This window comes from Mesoplodon mirus, assembly GCF_964341445.2.
Source record: "Mesoplodon mirus genome assembly, chromosome: 2".
Lineage (NCBI taxonomy): Eukaryota > Metazoa > Chordata > Mammalia > Artiodactyla > Ziphiidae > Mesoplodon > Mesoplodon mirus.
In genome coordinates, this window is record NC_138977.1 from 3,676,626 (window position 1) to 3,697,112 (window position 20,487).

At 48.6% G+C, this 20,487-nt stretch overlaps 1 protein-coding gene across 6 annotated transcripts in view; it reads left to right on the forward strand.

Moving 5' to 3' along the window:
- GATB (glutamyl-tRNA amidotransferase subunit B) overlaps nt 1-20,487 on the forward strand; it is an 81,083-nt gene that overhangs the window by 22,910 nt on the left and 37,686 nt on the right. For 5 of the 6 annotated variants that reach the window (XR_014294785.1, XR_014294786.1, XR_014294787.1 and 2 more), the window contains exons 3-5: nt 8,411-8,524; nt 10,899-11,097; nt 11,522-11,644. Coding sequence is in view for 3 of the 6 variants with exons in the window: in XM_082629334.1 (XP_082485460.1) it covers nt 8,411-8,524; nt 10,899-11,097; nt 11,522-11,644 (436 nt within the window). In the remaining 3 variants the exon portion in view is untranslated. Of the gene's footprint in view, nt 1-8,410; nt 8,525-10,805; nt 11,098-11,521; nt 11,645-20,487 lie in introns of those variants that run through there. The other variant, XM_082629336.1, reaches the window with a different exon arrangement.

Below are 20,487 nucleotides of genomic sequence, written 5' to 3' on the forward strand. Positions count from 1 at the left end.
CAGCTTGTCAGAAGGTAGTTTCTCTCACTTAAGAAGGGGAACTTTTTCCAGCCACAGGCAAGCATACAGTTTATCCAAGAAAATTTTCCTTCACGATAAAACAGAGACAATGAAATCATATAAGGTTCCTGAGACGTTAAGAAATATGGTCTCTATTCCTCTGCAGATAACAAACTAATTATCACAAAAGGCGTTGGTTATCATTTAAGCGGGAAGTATGATGTTGACATAACACATAATTTCAGCACCTGTTGTACCTTACTTTGGATTGTAAATCCAGACTAATGGGTCTGTGGAACTGTTTTGACCCTTTCTTATTAGATTCCCTTGCCTCGTAGAAAAGCTTGCATATGAAAGGTTCAGTTGATTTGGGCGTTTTGCATTTAATAACACTTCCATTCTGAAACCAGTATAATGTCTACCATATGTCGAGTAATTTTATTGAATTCACCAAACAATCCTGCAAGATAGTTATTTTTTTCCCCCTCGCAGATAAGAAAACTGAGGCTGAGAGAGGTTACGTGATTTGTGCAGGGTCACACAGCTGATGAGTAGAGAGGAGACTGAGCCTCAGGTCTTTCCGACTCAGTCTCGACCCAGTTTGTCTTCTCGAGATCAGGATAACTGCCATGCTAGTAACTGCCCGAGTGCTCTGGGAGCAAGGAACGGAGACCAGCCAACCTGCACTCCCAGTCTTGCTTTTCACTGGCCACCAACCATTCTCAAACCTTCCTCTCTAACCTGGCTCACTGGCCAGGTCTGAGGCTTCACAAGTGAACACTGTAGTAGTTGTCTTGGCCTCCGACCCCAAAGTGAAGTCCGAACAAACCAGGCTGTGTCACATGAGAGCTCTTTTTCCCTGGGCTAGAGGGAGGCCTGGATCTTTCCCTTCTCTCTCCTACAAGCCCAGAGGTGAATGTCAGGTCCTAGTATCCCAGTGGTCCATGGAAAAGCAAGAGGGATTGCTCCAGTGTCAAAGGCCAAGATGGTCCAGGCTGCCCTCTCCAGCCCTTCCTTGTGGGGGGAGTGTGGGTACCAGCCCTAGGCCACCTGACCTTGCCAGGGAGGCGGGGGCAGGAGGAGAATGGAATCCCAAGTGAGGAGAGTGGGCCTTCTGGCACTTTGGACCAAGGAAATATCCTTGCCCTTGATCCTGACCCGTCCTGGGGAGCGGAATTGGTACAAGAGGGCTGAGAACAGAGAGGATCGTGGAGCTGAGGGACCCCTGAAACTGCCAGACCACACCCCTCCTCTTTGAACAAGAATTGTTTCCTGTGATGGATATTTGATGTTTTTTTCCCTTTTGTGAAAGAGGGATTTAAACAAAAGAAAAATTGTTGCATTCACGTTCTCCTTTTCCGGAGGCAACGGAGGCAACGCCCATGTTTAGGTGTAAAGAACATATATATTTATGTGGGCATATCTAGATAAATATTTAGTATCTGCAGAAACCTGATAACTTTTGATGGTAGAAGTCCACTTTTTAAAAAAATTGTCTTAACTGAACAGTTTTAGCAAGCTTAGTCGTCAGTGCTCAAAGTGTTTGTATTTGTATCGAGTGTTGATAAAAGAGCTCAGGGATGAGAAGGAATGTGGTGGGGGGAGCCGATGGGATGGGGAACAACTTTCTTTACCATAATGAAAATTTATCTGTGTGGGAACTTTCGCTTTGAATATGAATCAGAGGGAGTTTGTGCTTTGAGACAAATTTATGGTTAGCGGTAAAATAAAAGCACGTTTTAGTGCCTTATTTTTACTTAACAAATCTTAATTACTTTCTCTCCATAAATTAAAGCATTTACCATGCTATATCTTAATCATCAGGTTTGTCATGTATAGCGTTAATTTCATAGAGTAATTGCCACTTGGGATTTTTGTAAAACATCCCCTTAGAGTCTTTGTTTGAATGCTCCAGAGGAGTTGCTAACTGGATTTTCAGTGAGTTACACTAGTCTTATCATGTTGCCTCAATTTTTTAAGGAGGTACTGGTACCCATTGGACTAACTTTGGGTATCATGTCACTGTTGGGTCACCAGTTGAGGGTAAAGGAGGAAGGGGAGAGAAATGGTGTGAACTGCAGACTCTTTTGAAGACTATGCAGTTTTACTCCTTTGAAGTATATCACAAAGTATTTCCTGGCATAGGTCCCCAAGACTGACTTCTGTGAATTGATTTCTTTGTAATTTGTAGAGTTTCACATAAATGTGCTGAAATCCTAGGGAATGTTTTGTTGACTAAATAAGTTATGGAGTCTTCTTCATTCCGTGAACTTACTTAGCAAATTGCTTCCTAATAGTCAGTGTCACCTTAGAGTTCGGTCCAACCCAAATTGAATTATCACAAATCCTCCTTATAAATTAGTAACATTTCATAATTCTTGGATCCCAGTATGTGAAAAAGGAGTCCACAAGATTTTCATTTGTATGATGATTGGATAGACTTGAGAGTGGCGTCATTTGATCAATTAGATATTTAACAAAAGAAAGAGTCATAGAAGTGAATATAAAAATGGATGGGATTTGCTGTGTGGTCGTGGCCTGCGTTCCTCAGTTCCTCGCCTCACCATTCACCCGCTCTTTTGAGTATCACTGCGGGGGGGGGGGCGGGGGGCATGTGCCCCCGCAGGCTGACGTTCCTAGTGTCCCATCAACCCACCCCCATCAGCTGGCTTCTGACTGGTTGGGCGGGAGGCTCTGATGAAAGACTGGAGCTGGGAGGAAAGAAGCAGCAGGGAATTTCTGCTTCCCTCTTCCTCTGTCAGCATCTCAGGTAGTGGAGAGGTCATGTCTACTGTCTCTGCTTCTCCCCACCCAGCCCCTCCATCCCTGGGGTATGAGTGTCTTCCTGCTGCTGAGAAGCTTCTAAGTTGCCTTTTTGACATCCCGGCTCGTCTGTCATCTGTGTAATAAGGTCTCTGCATGAAATCTGTTCTATTTTACATGCTAAGAGTGGTTGCTTTTTCCTGACACATATTTTATAGAACAGTTTTGCTTTTATTTCATAGCTTACGGAGTTTGGGATGTTGATAAAGGGAATGCTGAATTATTCATTACCTCAGTTAATGTTTAATCAGCTGGTTTGCATTTGGTAATGGCTCAAAGAAGATAAAATGACTTGACTGCCCTCAGGGAGCTCAGTCTGCCTGGGGAGCCAGTGCTTTTCCAGAGCCCACGGGAGCTGAGAAGGAGGGATACCCTACACTGAGGAACTGGTGGGTCAACCGGGAGTCTTGCCAGGTGCTAAGATCTTGCTCAAGTGGATGAGGTGGAAGGGCGTTCCCAGCAGAAGCAGCAGTTTGTACGAAAGCATGTCACGTGCCGAGCTGCATAAGCATCTGTTGGGTTAGGGGTAGTGGAGGGAGAGGAAGCCAGCAAGGTGATGATGGGCCAAGTCACAGAAAGCACTGAAGACTCCACCAAGCACTTGAGTTTATCCTTTCGGTGGTGGGGAGAAAGGAAGAAGGATTTTAAGCAGGGGAATTACATGAACAGATTTATCCTTTAGAAAGATCACTCTTGAATGGGTGTGGAGGAGAGATTATAGGGCTGAGGGTGGAGGTAGAGAAACCTGGCCAGGTGGTAGGTGCAGAAGTCTTGATTGGAGGGGGGGATTGTTTGAATGGAGGCCTGAATTAGATCAGAGGATTTGGGAGGAGGGGAAAAAATCAAGACAGACTAAGAAAGTAGAATGTGAATTACTTGATTATTTATTTATTTATCTTGTATGTGTTGGGAGTTGTTAAATGATCAAACTATTGTTGTGCTCAGAGATCAGGAAATGTTCCTTTGGTTAGGCTAAGTAAGTCTTAAAACTCGAAGACTGCTTCTCATATTGGGGTCACAACATGTCCTTGGAGGTCTCATGATGTTTCTGGGCTGTTTATGCTGCCTTATGCGCTGGATGTATTTTAGGTTCCACACAAGTTACGGTTTCAAGACTGCTTATTTTTCAAACAAGCCGAACAAGTGATGATTCTTTTTAAAAACCATTCACAACACCCCCCCCCCCACCCTGTATCCTTTTTCTGGCCGTGATCTGCCCGGTCTCTCTGCTGGTCATGACATTTATTGGCTGTCTCATCTCCTGCCTCCGCCTCTCATACCTTTCTTAACTTCCGATTAAGGAATTAGCTCTTCACTTATTCAATAAATCGTTTCACAGGTACTTATGTCTAAAGGTTTCAGAAGTCGAGCGATACAGCATCCCCTGCTGATTGAGAAAATCTGTAGACCCACTCACTCTCCAGCTCCCACATGCCAGAGCCTGTGTACAGAATGTTCTACAAAGTTCAAAGAGCATGAGGCTCACCCTCTAAGAGCTTGACATCTGAAAACAAGACTGTGCAGGTAGAAACTGGCAGGAAGAAAATACTGGAAACAATATCTGCCTTACACTCTACGGAAGGGTTTGGTCTGAGCCGCTGCTGCAGAGTTATGGCCTGAAGTTAGGGTCTTGAGAGCTAACACTAATGCACTTCATTCTTTGAAGACTTACGATGAGTGTAGCCCAGGGCCTGGGTCCTGGGGGTCTGGTGTCCTGGCGATGAGTGTAGCCCAGGGCCTGGGTCCTGGGGGTCTGGTGTCCTGGCTCTGCCACTTACTGTGTGTGTCGCCTTGGGCCAAGTTCCTTAATCTCTTGTGTTTCCCTTCATTATGTGTAAGGTGAGGGTTATGAGAGTATCTTCCCTAGGACCACGGAGGGGATTAAATGGCACGTGCGTGTGGTGTGCAGACCACACCTCCTGACACAAGCTGAGTGCAGTCAGCACTTGCTGTTGACGGTTCCCGAATCCAGAGTGAGGTGTCCTAAGGCTCAGCTGAGAGAGATGTGCTTTGTGAATTCCAAGGAGCATTGCTTTCCTTCCACACGAAACCTGCTGGGGTTAGCCGTGAGCTCCATTGTAGTCACTTTATGTTAATTGCAAAGAAAATTCTGTAACAGGCTTCTTCAGGACAAGTTAGTCTTTGGAGTTTTTGAGTTACCTCTTTGATCATATCATACGTGATTGGTCATCACTTCAGGGCACTTCCAGAAAGAAGTCTGAAGTCCAGCAGGAGGCAGGTAACACCTTGGAGGAGAGTGAGGCATCACTGCCTCTCTGAGACCCTCCCTGGATACCCGTCACCTCCCTCCTCATTTGAGTACAGCACACACTGAGCACCACTGCCTTTCAGTTCTGTATGAGGCTCCTGGGGTCCAAGGCTGAACAGACAATTCCCGTTCTCATGGAACTTAGTTTAGTGGAAATATATGTAAACACGTCTAAACCACTGTGATACAAGCACAAATGGAAGCGTGTAGAAGGTCAGAGAGGTACATAGGAAGAAGCGTAAGGAAAGTTGCACAGACTTGGTGACATCTCAGTAGACCGTGAATAAGAACAGGGCAAGTCAGCAATCAGCGTGGTTTGTACAGGAGAACTGGACCGTGGGGTGAGGTTGGGTGCGGGGATATGTGATAGGAGATAAAATTGAAAATGGAGGCTGGAGCTAGACCGTGTAAAAGCTTGGCCTTTATCATGTGGACATGGGGGCCGCTGAATGATTTTAGGCAACAGAATGCCATAAGATGTGCATTTTTAGCAGGATCATCCTCACGTGGAAGATGAACTTGCAAAGGATGTAGGATGTGCCGGCAGGTTCATGTCCTCAGTGCACATTCCTTGAGGCCAGCAGCGGAGTCGTGTCCCTCTGCATTCCTAAAGCCTAGTATTGTGTAGACACTGAAGACATGTTTTGGAATAAAGACAACAGCCCCAGGTGAAGTTTCCAATTCTGCTGCATCCTCTCCTCAGGACATGCTGACCTGGACCTCCATCTGTCACAAGCAGCTTGACTAGGATCGCAATAAATTCTTTCTTCTTGGCATTCTTTTAACTGGCGCTCTCTATTTACTAGCCCTTCTGTGCAACTGTAGGGTGGTGATGATTGATGCTTATAATTCTGACCCTGAAGTGCTCCAAGCCTTCTAAATCATCCAGAAACGATGAAAGTATATTCAATATTGCTGTAATGTTTGTGTGTTTTACTGAATTCTTATTCTTTGGAAATGGATGGTTTATCAAGTGCTCGTGTACTCATGTGCACGCAGGGACAGTGAGAGTCTGTGATCACCCACGAGTCTTCACTCCCACACAGCACCAGGAGAGGGGTGTTTATTAGCCATGCACACTCAGAAATTAGCAAGCAAAACAGACCTGGGCTCTCTTCATGCCTAGAAGGAAGCAGGTTGGCCCCAAAGGGGCAGACTGGACAGAGATGAGAGAGGAAGCAGTGGTTAGAAAACAGTGGGAGTGATAAAGCAAGAACTGGACAGACAGCCAGTCGGGCAGTTTCCAAGCACACCCATGCCGCGGCCCAGCCCCGGAGGAGTGGGGTTCGGGGCCGGGACCCCAGCTCAGGTTCTCGTGTGCCTTGACCCGGGTCAGATTTTCAGGCTTGGATTTGGCAGGATCTTCCACCAGCTCTGTTTGTATTGCAGTAACAACTGTTCAGTAAAATGCCAAACATTAGCAAGTGAAAACATCAATAATTAGAGCATCCTGTCCACGCCGCACACACGTCTTATCGTGAAAACCATTATAACTGCAGAGCTGACAATATTATTTGGCCCAGAATGAAGAGCTCCAAATGGAAGCTGTGAGATGGCTCCATTTTGTAACCCGGTTTCCAGAACCAGGCACGCGATGATGTTATTAGAAGGGAGGTTTGCTGTTGGCTTTTCCTCTTGGTGGTTGTATGTTGCAGTGAGTAGAGACACCTCTTACATTTTCTTGTACAGATTTGTTTTTAAAATCTGCGTGTTTGGGCTTCCCTGGTGGCGCGGTGGTTGGGAGTCCGCCTGCCGATGCAGGGGACACGGGTTCGTGCCCCGGTCCGGGAGGATCCCACGTGCTGTGGAGCGGCTGGGCCCGTGAGCCATGGCCGCTGGGCCTGCGCGTCCGGAGCCTGTGCTCCGCAACGGGAGAGGCCACGACGGTGAGAGGCCCGCGTACCGCAAAAAAAAAAAAAAAAAAACAAAAAAAAACCTGCGTGTTTGATCAACAAGTCCTGCATGTGTCTGGGTGCCTGGTTCCCGCACCACGGGGATTCTATTCTGTTTGTCACCCTCTGGGCGAGGGCACTTGCGGACTCTCGAGCTGTCTTTAACATTTTCTGCTCTGAGATTCCAGTGAGTCTCTTGGTCTCTCTGGGTCTTAGTTTTTTCTTTTTCTGACATATTGGAATAATACAAATTCCCTCTTTATAAGGTTGCTGTGGGGCTGAAATAAAACGGCAGATGTAAAAAAACTTAACTGGAAAGCCCTACGTAGATAATAACATAGTAAATACACTAAAGAACATCATAAATAGTCTAATAAAAAATAGAAATATGTTTCATCAGCAAGCATAATGTCCTCAAAACTTTCCCCAAAGCGGTGTGGGGAAAATGAACCATTTATTGAATTCCTGCTGTGCAGTAGATTCGCCAGCTGTGACTTTGTCCCCTCTGCAAGGTAGACATTGAACCCCTCTCTCAGAGGTGAGGAAACTGAGGCTTCCAGCCCCACAGCTGTACATCTACACAGCGGAAGTGGGGTCTGGACCTGACTCCAGAGCTGAATGCTCTTTCTCCTCATCTCTAGTTGTCTACCTCATTCCAGCCAGCTAACCACCCCCACAAAGTGCTAAGAGCTGTTTACGTCCCTTGGGGCCAGAAAGTTGACTAGCCCTTTCTTGGTCTTTTGCTCCTGAAAGCGGGACAGGGTGGGATCCAGAAGGAGCTCAGGAGCCCCAGGAGCCCTGGAGGGACCAGCAGCTTGGGGAGGTGAGCGGGGGGCATGCTCAGCCTCCATTTCTAGGGAGTCGGCCAGGCCTGGACCGAGAGTAGGAGGCAGGAGTGCGGCATTTCCCAGCCCTTGAGGAGACGGCTGCAGTCCTGTCGTTTCCAGAAGTTCGTTCTTTCTGTGTCACAGTGTCCCCCAGCCTCCCCGAGGTTGTTTGGAGAGCTGCTTCTCAAATCCTCCTCTCAGGAATCAGTGCCTCCTGTGTGTTCTGAGCGGCTCCTTGTTCTTCCAGCAGAGGCGGTGACATTAAGTTTATTTCCTGTAGTAACCACTCTGCTGAGCTTTTCTGGGACCTTCCCTGTTAACTTTGATGTCGTGTCAGGTATGGGTAGGGGGGAAGGACCCCCGATGTGGCAGTTACTAGGTGCCCGGTGGGACCCACCACCACACGCGTCTTTTTTTTATATAAACTTTCCCCAACTCCAGATACACTGAGTCGGCTTGTAAGCCGAGCTGCCCACACAGAACCAGAGCTGATGCCCGTCGAAGGGCCGGATGGCCAGATTCGGGGGGGATGTCCGCAGGCAGAGGAGCGTCTGTTCAGAAGGCGGGTCTGAGAGGAGCCGCGTGTTCTGTGCCCCCAGGTCCTCAACAGGCGGTGTGTGGAAGCGGCCGTGATGACCGGCCTGGCCCTGGACTGCCACATCAACAGGAGGTCCTTGTTTGACCGGAAGCACTACTTCTACGCAGACCTCCCCGTGAGTATGCTCTGCCCTCCGTCCATCCATCCGTCTGTCCACCCACCCAGAGCGGGGGCTCAGCCGCGGGAGGGGGCTGAGCGCATCTTCAGCCAGAGCTCCGTCCATCCCGACGGGAGGCCCTGGCCGGCCTGAGGAAGCCAGTGCCCCCGACGTTTACTAGATTGGACGCCAGGGTCCTGATCGCCGGCTCTGGCGGAGCCTCGTGCTCTGGCGGCTCGCTCCTGACTGACTGCGGAGGGGAAGCGGCCCGCGCGCTCAGGCTCAGCCCAGCTGTGGGGTTTGGTGCTCATTGCCTTTAGGACAGAAGCTACTTCCATGGCTCATGCAGCAGTCAGCGCATCCTGTGGCTCCGGAGACAGAGTGAGAGCGTCCCTCTGTTAAGCTGGAGGTCCCAGTAAGAGGACCGGCTCCTCTGCAGACGTTCATGTCGTGCCCAAGTACTGAGTAAGGGGGCGAGAGCAAGCAGAAGCGTGAGCCAGAAGCCTGGATGAACGGCAGTAATTGGTCGAGCAGTAAACCCAATATTAACCCGCTTTTTCCTTAAAATTAGAAAGGTTTTTTCTTTAAGAGGAAAGCCAGTGTGAACTAGAGCCAATTTTTCATAATACTGAACTGAACCAAAACTGTAATGTCAAGTGTGTTGCCCCAAATAATGTTTGATTTGCTCTGAGCCTCTGATAGTAAGTGTGGCCCTTCTTGAGGTTTACAAAATCAGTAGTGATAATATTGCTTCACGTTATTCTCTCTGAACTGAAGGCGGGGGCGGGGGGGGGTGAGCTGTTTTCAGCAGGTGAGGGCAGGAGTAGAATTAAATAAAAAATAGAGCTGGAACCTGAATTCTCCAATTGCTGTTGCTTTTTCCCTCTGGCTGCCAGCCTTGTAGTAAATTCTACTGCTTGGTAGGGTGGAGAGAATTAAACTGCATTTTTTTCATCTTTTAAGAGTGATACTGAGTTTGGTTCAGGTGGGAGACTTAGCAATATGTGACTAAAATGAGATGTTTTATTAACTCTGGCTTTCTGGGTTTTCTGGCCCAGGTAGCTCAGATCATCTGGAGGTCGTGTTGCCAAATATTACATGAGACAGACACACTTATACTAAAAAAAGATTCGTTTTTATCTAAATAAACAACATATTCAAATTATTCCAGTGTCACCAAGCATCTGTATTTTATTTGGCAGCCCTACCCAGAGTTTAATTTTCACAGATTGAGACTTCCTGTCTCAGCACAGAGAGCAAATTGACCTAATGCAGTGGTTCTCAAAGTGTGTTCTCTAGGCCACTGGCATCAGCATCTCCTAGGAATGTGTCAGACATATAAATTCCCAGGCGCCACCCCAGACGTGCAGTCAGAAACACTTCAGATGCAGCCAAAAGATCTTTGTTTTGACCACTCTACCGGATGATTCCAGTGCAGCTAAAGCTTGAACAATGCTGGCCAGGTAACTAGGGGCACAGACTCTGAGTCAGACCATCTGAGTTCAGATCCTGACATTGACACTTACTAGCTCTGTGGCTTTGGGCAAAGCCCTTCCCCCCTCCATTCCCTGTAGCCCCTTCCTAGGGTTGTCTTGAGGATTAAATGGTGTGAAGTGCCGAGAACAGTGTCAGGGGACACTAACTGTGTCAGTGTCAGTCTCTGTTCTTCCCCAGTTCTCCGCCCTGACCTGCCTTCTCTTTAGTGTGTGTTGATGCACGTGTGCATTTGAAAGTAATTCTTCCTCCCCACTTAGAAGGTGGCCAGGGAGCTCTGGCAACATCCATCAGTATTTTAGTGCTCCGTGCTTTGCATTAGCCGGGCGTGAGTGTCACAGCATTTTCTGGCCCGAGGAACAAGGCAAGTCGGGTCAGGGAGGGCAGCTGACATGACTGGTGAGCTCAGAAAGCAGGAATGAATCCAGCTTCACCGCACTAGCAACTGGCGTTAGCTGTGCTGAGAGTAGATGGCAGGATGCTTAGCCAGCACTTCCAATAAGAGGGTCTGTCAGGAGCCCAGTAATCAGATGCAGGGCTGAGCTAATGAGCTTAGTGGAAACAATACGTTCCTTTCTTAGAGGCTTCAGACAGAGAGATTATTGTTATTCCCCAAAATGGTACTCCCTAGGGAAGATAGGATCCACGTCGTTGACTGCTTCATTATTGGGGGTGTGGGTGCAGGGACGGGGAAAGGGGCGTCCAGAGAAGCCAGAAGAGGCCAGGCTAAATTACGGCTGCAGCACATGAACTGATTTGTGTCTCCTTTTCCTTTTCCCCTTTTCCGTTCTGTTGTGGTTTTAAGTAAGCCTGTAGTTTTATGACATTAAGAGGCATGATCAACCAGTTCCCAGCTTTGACCTACAGACGAGTGACTCTGGCCCACATTTGCATGCAGGCCGGCTACCAGATTACCCAGCAGAGGCTGCCGATCGCCGTGAACGGGAGCTTGGCGTACAGCGTCTGTGTGGGGAACAGGCGGAGTCAGATGGTCACCAGGACAGCGGGGGTCAGGCAGATCCAGCTGGAACAGGACAGCGGCAAAAGCCTCCATGACAGCCTGCGGTCCCAGACGCTCGTTGATTTGAACAGAGCGGGTAGGCTTGGAGAGTTCCCATCTTCCTTCCCGCCACGTCCCCTCCCCTCCAGAGTTTGCCCAAACCGACTGAGGAGGCAGACGCCGGAGGCAGACGCCGGAGCCTGACCGGTGGCGCTGGGAATATCAGCGTTGGTGTTGGCGGCGCCGATCAGAGAGCCGGGCTGGGACTGTGGTTTCTGTGCGCTTGCAGCTAACCCACGCCTAAAACGAGACAGCGTGGCCGCCTAGTCACACACCCAGCAGCTTGACATCTGAAGCAGACATTAAAAGAAAAGACCCAAAGTTAAAAATCCAAACGTGAGGGGAAAGTGAAACGATTCAGGGCCTGTCGGTGCTGCGGGGTTTTCCCAAGTTTCAGCCTGATGTACCTGCGGGTCAGACTGGAGAGCTCCAGTCAGACTGACTCTGCCTTTCCTTGGTAGGGGTCGGCCTTCTGGAAGTGGTCCTGGAGCCTGACATGTCCTGTGGAGAAGAGGCGGCTGCAGCCGTCAGGGAGCTGCAGCTGATTCTTCAGGCCCTGGGCACCAGCCAGGCGAACATGGCAGGTAGCGGCCACAGAGGCAGTGCCCGCCTCTTCCCCATCTCCCTTTCCGCTCCCGGGCTCTCTCCTCACTGGAGTCTTACTCTCTGCAGCAGCTGCAGTGGGGTGGTTTGCATCCTTTTCTCAGCCTTTTCTACCTCAGGGTTTGGGGGTTTTTTCCTTAGAATTTTCCTTGGATTTTTTTCTGAGCCCCCGACCAAAAATAAACACAAACAGCGGCCCTGCAGAGGTGCTGAGCTGGAGTGTGAGATTAGGAGTCCAGGGACTGGAGGTGTCCTCCTGGCCTCTTGCATCAGGACGTTGTGAGAATTAATAAAATAATGTGTTTGAACAGCTTCATCGTCCTCAGAAGACCCTGTGTTTATGCACAGTAGCTCTTCGTTTGTGAGTTCTGTGTGGGCAGTGCTTCATTGCTACTGGATGCTTTTCCTCTGGGTCTCTTTCCGCCTTCTATAGAATTTCCATCCAGGTAAGCTGAAGCCAGATTGTATCAACTACAAACCAAGGTTATGATTTCACAAAACTTTAACTTTGAGACAAGTCTGAAATTCAATAGAAATATAATAGGGCATTAAACAGAAGAAACAATGTGAAAACTTGGGATCAAGGAAACTATACATTTTAAGTGTCTGCAAATTGGATACAAAGATCACAAGTTTCGGTCAAACTCAGTTTCTTCATGAGCCTTTCCTAGCACTGCTTTGCCCGCCCTTACATCCCCGAATGCTCGTCTCTCCCGTGGTTTTCCCCTATTTTCTGTTCCCAGGGGCTTTTAAAAACGTCTGCCGCTCGCAGAGCGCTCCCTGACAGCGTGGGAAAAGGCTGCAGGTTCTGCATCTGCAGTGGTTAATCCATCTCTCAGTACAGTGTGTACTAGTCAGGGCTTTCCAGAGAAACAGAACAAACAGAATGTGTGTGTGTGCACGCGCGTGGGGCATGTAAAGAGATTGATTATAAGGAGTTGGCTCGTGTGACTGTGGAGGCTGAGGCGTCCCTGAGATCTGTAGTCATCAAGCAGCAGGAGAGTCAGCAGTAGAGTTCCAGCCCAGGACTGAAGGCCTGAGAATCCGGAGAGCGGAGGACGAAGTTCCAGTCTGAGCCAGAGTCCAAGACAAGACCAGTGTCCCCGATCCAAGGCAGTCAGGCAGAGACGGCAGATTCCCCCGATGCCGAAAACTCGGGCCTCTGTGCGCTGGTGCCAAATCGAATCTCAGAGACAGAGTTTGGGGTGAAGTAGAAAAGAATAGGTTTACTCCTTTGCCAGGCGGAGGGGAACACAGTGGACTCATGCCCTCAAAACTGTGTGTCCCAACCCAGGGGGATTTGGTGAGGAGTTTTACAGCAGTGGTTCAAGGGCTGGGTTGCTGATAAGGATCAGGGTGTGTGCAGGGCCTGCATTCCTTTAGTCTGGTCTCAGGTGATCTCCTGATGAGCTTCTGTGGTTATCAAACTGTGACCTTCTCTGGAATGAAGAACGCTTCATCAGGTGGTTAACGTCTTCCACTTGTTGGGGGTTTTAGTTCTGTAAAGAGCTCAAAGATAGTGTTCTGTGTGTCCCTTGAGGGAACCCAGGACCCTGCCCCAAGGCTGCACTGTTGTTTCTTGGCTGCGCCTCCCTTGTCTCTGCATCCCCTCCCTTCCCTGATTAGCAACTGTTTGAATCTGCACTTTGAACTCAGGGAAGGTCATGGAGGCTGAATGAAGCCTATTTCCTTTAATCAAGAAATGAGGGACACAGAAAGGCTTCCATGTCCAGGAGCCCCGCAGGGTCCTGCTTGGCTTCACCCCGACTCTGCCTTTTGTTCTATTCTGGTTTTCAGCGGATTGAATGAGGCTCACCCACGGTGAGCAAGCAATCTGCTTTACTCAGTATATCAATTTGAATGTTCATCTCATTCAGGAACACCCTTACAGACACACCCAAAATAACATTTAACCAAATATCAGAGCATCCCTTGGCCCAGCCAAGTTGACACAAAAGATTAACCACTGAACATGTCACAGAGGGTGCCACTAAGTACCATTGATGGGGATGATTCATCTCCCTGTCGGTTTATCATACCATTTACCAACCATTTTGTCACACGTTTATTCACATGTTACAAAGGGACTTCAGAATTTGTGATGCCACATTTGTCACATAGGACATCTAATGGGCAACAAATTGTATCATCAAAGCCCTGGTACAAGTTGAATCTGGAGATGGAACTTGCCAATTTGCTCTCTTCTTTAAGCTAAAGTCTGGAAAAACAGCCAGCCACATGAGTTTGAGTGGAGCGCTCTGTGTTACAGCAAGAGAATTCTCTATTGTAGATTTATGGCTCACGCTGTCTTTTTACCCACAGAACAGAAATGAAATATGGGCAGATTGGATGGTTATCCTACGCACTGTTGCTTTAAAAAAGTTTTATTATTCCATTCTTCTTCAAAATAACTGTGATTCCTACCAAACCTATGGAATAATAAACAGGCCACCTGTTAGCTGAGAAATAGTCCCATCGGGTCCTTGCCAAGAGATAAACCATAACAGCGAGAACTCATCAGGCAGTGACAGCTGAGAGGGTTCATTAAATCTTATTTGTTGTGACACTTTTTGTTGCTTTTAAATACAAATCAGACAGCTTTGCCCCCAGCACAGCAGCGGAGTGGCTGAGGTTGTCCTGAAGTGCTCTGGGTAGTGAAGGTCTGCCTGGAGTCTGCAGGTGTCCGGCTTTCAGTGCTCTCAGCACTTTATCAGCACAGGCCCCTTTCCCATTTCTGTCCCACCACCATAGGCCACTGTGTCGCCATTGGAGAATGCAGCCTGGGAACCAACCGAAGGCTGCCCTGGAGAGCGCCAGTGGACCCCCAGCGTGCTTTTGGAATGAAACTTAAATTGCTCCGGGCTGTGCTTCAGTGAGTTCCTGATAGTTTTGCTAATGAGCGTGGACTAGCTCAGCTTGGGTTCCAGAAGTCACTTCCTTCTCAGGATGTTTGCCACTGTTGAGATCCTCAAAGCAGTCTGCTGAGTTGAACGTGTACCAAACTGTATAGATACTCTGAATGTTTCCAAGGTTGTAATATCTGCCGGTTTGAACATCGAGTATGTGCTCATCAGTTCAATAAGCATTTTTTAAATTAATTTATTGTCTCATTTAAACTTTATGACATTCCTGAGAGATGGGTATTACTGTGCCTACTGTACAGGTGAGGAGTTGAGGCTTCCAGAGGTTGGGTTATTTGGCCAAGGTGCACAGGAAGTGCCCGAGCCCAGGTGTGTCTGACTTCAGGACGCCTTCCTTTGTAAGCACTGTCACCCTGCTTCCTAGTGCCAGCCATGACAGTGTCTCCGCTGCTGTAGATAACAACCTTGAGGGCTTCCCTGGTGGCGCAGTGGTTAAGAATCCACCTGCCAATGCGGGGGACAAGGGCTCAAGCCCTGGTCCAGGAAGATCCCACATGCCGCAGAGCAACGAAGCCTGTGTGCCACAACTACTGAGCCTGCGCTCTAGAGCCGGCGTGCCACAACTACGGAAGCCCGAGTGCCTAGAGCCTGTGCTCTGCAACAAGAGAAGCCACCGCAATGAGAAGCCCACGCACCGCAACAAAGAGTGCCCTTGCTCGCCGCAACCAGAGATAGCATGCGTGCAGCAAGGAAGACCCAATGCAGCCAAAAATAAATATAATTAATTAATTAATTAAAAACAAAAAAACAAACAATCTTGGGAGCTGGGTTAGCAGAGTGTGAGTGCTGAGGACACCGCAGGCCCAGACCTGGGTTGGAATCTTATCCTACCGCTTCTAGCTATAGAAACTGGGCGAGGTATTTGACTTCTCTGAGCCTCCCTTTCCACACTTGTGAAATGAGTCCCTAAATAACTGTATATGGAAAGAGACAGGAAGAAACCAAAGAGGAGAGGAAGTCATCCGTCATCAAACAGTTGGGGCAGCAGGGTGGGCAGGCGAGGGCTGGCCTTGTGGAAGAAAACCTGGAACACCGTCTTGGACGTGCCAGGTGTGAACTGCCTAAAGGACGTCTTAGTGGATGTGTCATGAAAGCTCTGTTGTAGGGAAAGAACGTGGTAATGTGCAGAAAACGTATCACAGGTCCTGACACATAGCCTGTGCTCATGAAATGTCAGGTGCTTCTATTGACAATGATAAGTAGTATTACATTCACAGAATCACCACTCATTGTGGATGAAGAAACTTTGTGAAATGTGTTGGATAAAATTGAGCCACATTATTTATTTTACTTTATTTTTTGTCAAACCCTGTTATTTAAGTTCTGGAGGGTATTCAGTGAACAGAATGAGACAGTTTAATAGACTTTCTCACTAAATCTTCAGGCCCCTGCTGTTTACAGAAACAGTTTTCTGCCCTGATGTTATATTTCTGATGTGTAAATGTGTTTTTAAAAAAAAAAAAAATGTGACTGCACCATATCACTGTGCTCAGTAGTACAGTTTTTTTGTTTTGCTGTTACAAATCTCTACTTCTAGAGGGTGGAAATTGAGCTTGATAACGTTCTTGTGAAGGCCCTCCCCCAGTGTTGCAGAATGCATTGAAGCAAACGTGACTGTGAGGCTTTTGTGGACTTGAGGCAATTTACCTTAATTTGTTTAAAAGGTATTTTGTCTTCACTGGGTAAATGCCTTTTGTGAGTGTTGGATGCTGTATTTGAATCCAGGCAAGTGAACTGCCTTTTTTTTTTTTTTTTTTTTTTTTATTTATTTATTTATGGCTGTGTTGGGTCTTCGTTTCTGTGCGAGGGCTTTCTCTAGTTGTGGCAAGCGGGGGCCACTCTTCATTGCGGTGCACGGGCCTCTCACTATCGCAGCCTCTCTTGTTGCGGAGCACAGGCTCCAGACGCGCAGGCTCAGTAATTGTGGCTCACGGGCCCAGTTGCTTAGCGGCACGTGGGCTCTTCCCAGACCAGGGCTCGAACCCGTGTCCCCTGCATTGGCAGGCGGATTCTCAACCATTGCGCCACCAGGGAAGCCCCGAGTGAACTGTCTTTCAACACTGCAGGACGCTGAGTCCCCTCAGACATCTATGGCGTGCAGTCTTCTCTGGGAGAGACTGAAACTCATGCTTTTATTCCTTTTCCAAATTAAAAGTCTAAATCGTGAAAGATGGTTTTATTTTTAAAAGCAGGAGAGGTCCAATTCAGGGTTCTCAGGGCTCAAAAAAAGTTCTCTCCCAAGTATCGAGGTTTGGCTGGGCAGAGCTCAGCATACTTGGGAACTTTTCCTTTGAGCTGAATGGGCCTTTCATAGGATTCAGTAGCTTAGTCCTATTCAGACAGAACTTTAGAACCTGTCGGAAACCTACTGTGAGACCAGTCTGCTTACTCGTGGCTCGGGAAAATACCAAGGTATGAATTTATCGAACAATTCCCATGTGCCAGAGGCAGCTCTGGGTTCTGAACAGAGCAGTGGAAAGGGCATTGTTCCTGCTACCTAGGGGAAATATTGTATTCATGAGGGAGACAAATACATTAACAAATAGAACAAAGTAGTTACAGTGATAAGTGCTTTAAGGAAATACAGAGGGTGCTGTGATAAAGAATACATTGGATGGTGAGGGCCTCTGGAGAATGACCCGAGCCGCAGCCCCAGGGAGCTAGAGGATGAGCATCCAGGAGAGAGCCAAGGCAAAGTCCCTGAGGTGAGGAAAACGTAGAGCGTGCTTAGAGGTAACGCAGGTGGCAGAAGACCACTGTAGGGAAAGCGCAGGAGCAGGGCAGTGTGGCCTCAGGTAAGGCTGAAAAGGTCTGCGAGGGCTAGATCACCAACAGTGATAAGAAGTTTGGATTTCATTCCAAGGGCAGTGGGAGGTCAGGGAGGGGCTTTTAAGTCAAGGAACGACATAGTCGGATGACCGTTTTGGAAAACCGCCGCGGCTGCTCCGTGGACCGTGGGTTTCAGAAGGGTATGAGTAGAAGCTGAGCCCAGTTCCGAAGCTTTGGCAGTAGTTCAGGCGGAGGATGGTGCTGTTGTGGACAGGGCTGGTGTTGGTGAGGATGGAGAGAGCAAGATGGTGGATTCGAGGTGGTTTTTAGAAAGAACAGGATTTTTGTTAACAGGCTGGTGTAGAAGGCAAAGAGGCCGGAAGAAGTCAAGGACGCTTGAGGAACGAGGTGGCGGTGCCATTTGCTGACACTGGGAACATGAGGACAAAGGTACCTGTGTTGCAGGGGCAGATCCTTTAGTTTCGGAAGCTGAAATGCCTGGGCCACCTCCATGTGCAGATGAAGTAGGCACAGAGGTCAGGGTGGATGGAGTTCAGAGTAGGGTTTTGGCTGAAGAGAGAAATTCAGGAGTTATCAGAACGTGGATGGTGTTTAAGACCATATACATTTACACAGAGAGTGCAGGTAAAGAAGGCAGTCCTGAGTCTGGATGGGAACAAATGACACGGACATGGAAAGTGTCCAGGAGGTAGGGGGCAGCTAAGGGTGAGTAAGGTCACTGCAGCCGAGGGAGGATGTTTCAGGGAGGAAGGGTTGGTTGGTAGGTCACATGCCGCCGAGGGCCGGCGTATCCAGTGAGGGGAAGACACAGCGTGTCCTGCGTCCGTGGGATTTGGCAGCCAGGGGTTGATGGTGACTTTGACAAGGCGTCTTGCAGAGAGGTGGGGCACAGAAGCCAGGCTGGCGTGGGGGTAGGAGTAAATGGGAGGTGAGCTCACGGAGACGAGACGCCAACAAGCAAGCAACGCTTGTTTGAGAGGTTTTGCTGAAAAGGAAAGAGCAATAACAGCAGAACGATGAAGAGAGAACTGGGCTCAAGGGAGTGGGTCTTGGGTTCTGTTTCTAGTGAGAAATGCTGTTGATTTTGGATACACGTGCATAGAGGGAATGCTGAGGAAGAGAGCTAAGGAGTGGTGTGGGAGAAGGGAGAGAACTGAAGGAGTGACGTCTTTGGGAAGGCAAGAGGGGTGGGAGGTTTAAATCTGGGCTCCACTCCCAAGGGCCCTCCATCTGGTCTCAAAGAGAAGACTGATTCAGAATAGACCACAGTCACGTGCTCTCCTGATTGCATGTATTCTGGTAGCTCCGAGGAGCCGCCAGTGGAGGCCGGCCTGCTGATGAGGGTTTCCAGGAGGAGAGGGTGGTACCACTTACGTGGGGCCTCGAAGGCTGAGCCGAGGTTGAAGGAGGGACAGTACCGGTGATGACGAGGGCCTGTGGGAACCCGCGAGCAGACAGAAGCTCCCCTGATGGGAGGAGGCTTTCTCAGGGAATGAGCCGCAGGACATGCGGGCTGCGTCAGTCAAGACCAGACGAGGGCTCTTGCATACCAAGCAGAGGAGGTGGGATGACCCAGTGGGAGCCAGCTGTGCACTTGGTCCAGCACTGGGAGTGATGCAACCGTCCTGTAGGAGGATGTGGCCGGAGCCGAGCTGGGGGGTGGGGGGGGCTGGACCAGGAGGGGTCACTGAGTTGAAGGTCAGGATGGGATGCGGGTGCTCAGGCAAGGATGGCAGCCGTGGGAAGGGAGAGGAAGTGACAGCTCTGAAGGATGTTTGGGGGAAGGAACTGACAGGACCTAGTCGTTAGACTACAAAGGGCCAAGAAAACAAAAGGATGCCGCAGGGTTCCTAGACCAAGAGTCTGATGATATCAGGAGTCGTTGGGACTTCTTGAGATTCAAGGAAGCACATGTTGTCCTAAAGGGGCTATGGGATTTTGTAGAAACGTGAGAGGTCCGTGCTGGAGACATAGAGTAATTTCTGGGCTGAAAGGCACCTTTTCCCTGCCTGTCAACGTGGGTGGCCGTTGGAGCGGCAGAGTGGGAATGACAGAGACCTGTTGCAAGGGTCTCTTTTTCTTGGCATAGAATATATTTGAGCTATTTTATTATTTTAATATGCTTTTGCTATGAAACCTTGGAAAAGAAATTGCTTTCTTCAGCCCGTCGACACATTCCTCTTTGGCAGATTCTTTTTTAGTTCAAAGACTTGCCTAAGAAAAATCCAGCATTTTGTCTTCCCCCTTTGTTCTGTTTTAAATATTGTAAGTGGAATTGGAGAACAGAGCATTGGGGCCTTACCTTGCAGGGTATAAAATGTGATAATTTCTTATCTTTATCTCTCTTTGGCTTGAGATTTTGCCTCCCTCTCCTCCTCAAGAGCCTCTTGGCCCTCTCCACAAACCACCTGCTTCCTTAGGGATTACTGTTCCCAAAATGGGGGGGCTTGCAGGGTCAGAGAAGGTCCTCCCAGGATGGGCATGGCCCCCTCTGAGTCCCTCCCCCACAGACCATCCCCTTCATAACAGCACTGTCTGTCTGCTGGGGCAAACCCTTAACAGCAGTCAGGAAGGATTCTGAGTCCTTTTTACGGAAGGAAGAGATCATTACAGTACCTGGAGGAAGGACGAGGGGAAAAGCCCAGGTTTCTGGCTCTTGCCCTTGAGCTGTAAATTCTCAAGGACTCTTATAAATCTCCCGGAATCACGGTTGGAAATCTACATTCCATTGGAGAGCAGTGTAGGGCTATATCACATGACCATTTCTGAAGCCTTCCCCCACAACCCAGCTTTGACACTTTGAAAAACACTTCGGAATAAAACTGCAGGGTAAATCTCCATTTTTAACAGTGTTGTTTTTCTTATTTGGCATGAAAGAAATTAGATTTCTCAAGCCAGTGTATCCAGAATTTCTCCTGCCTTCTGCATGTGCACAAGTGCACAGAAATATACACACATACATACACACACACACCCCTCAGATGCCTTAGGACCATCATTCTCGCAAGTGGGCGGAAGTACTAGCCATGAACTTCGGGACCAGCCTTACTTCCTCTGAGGTTAGGCTGCTGTAACTAAACAGCAACTAGAGTTAGACGTTGCTTGCACTCTCT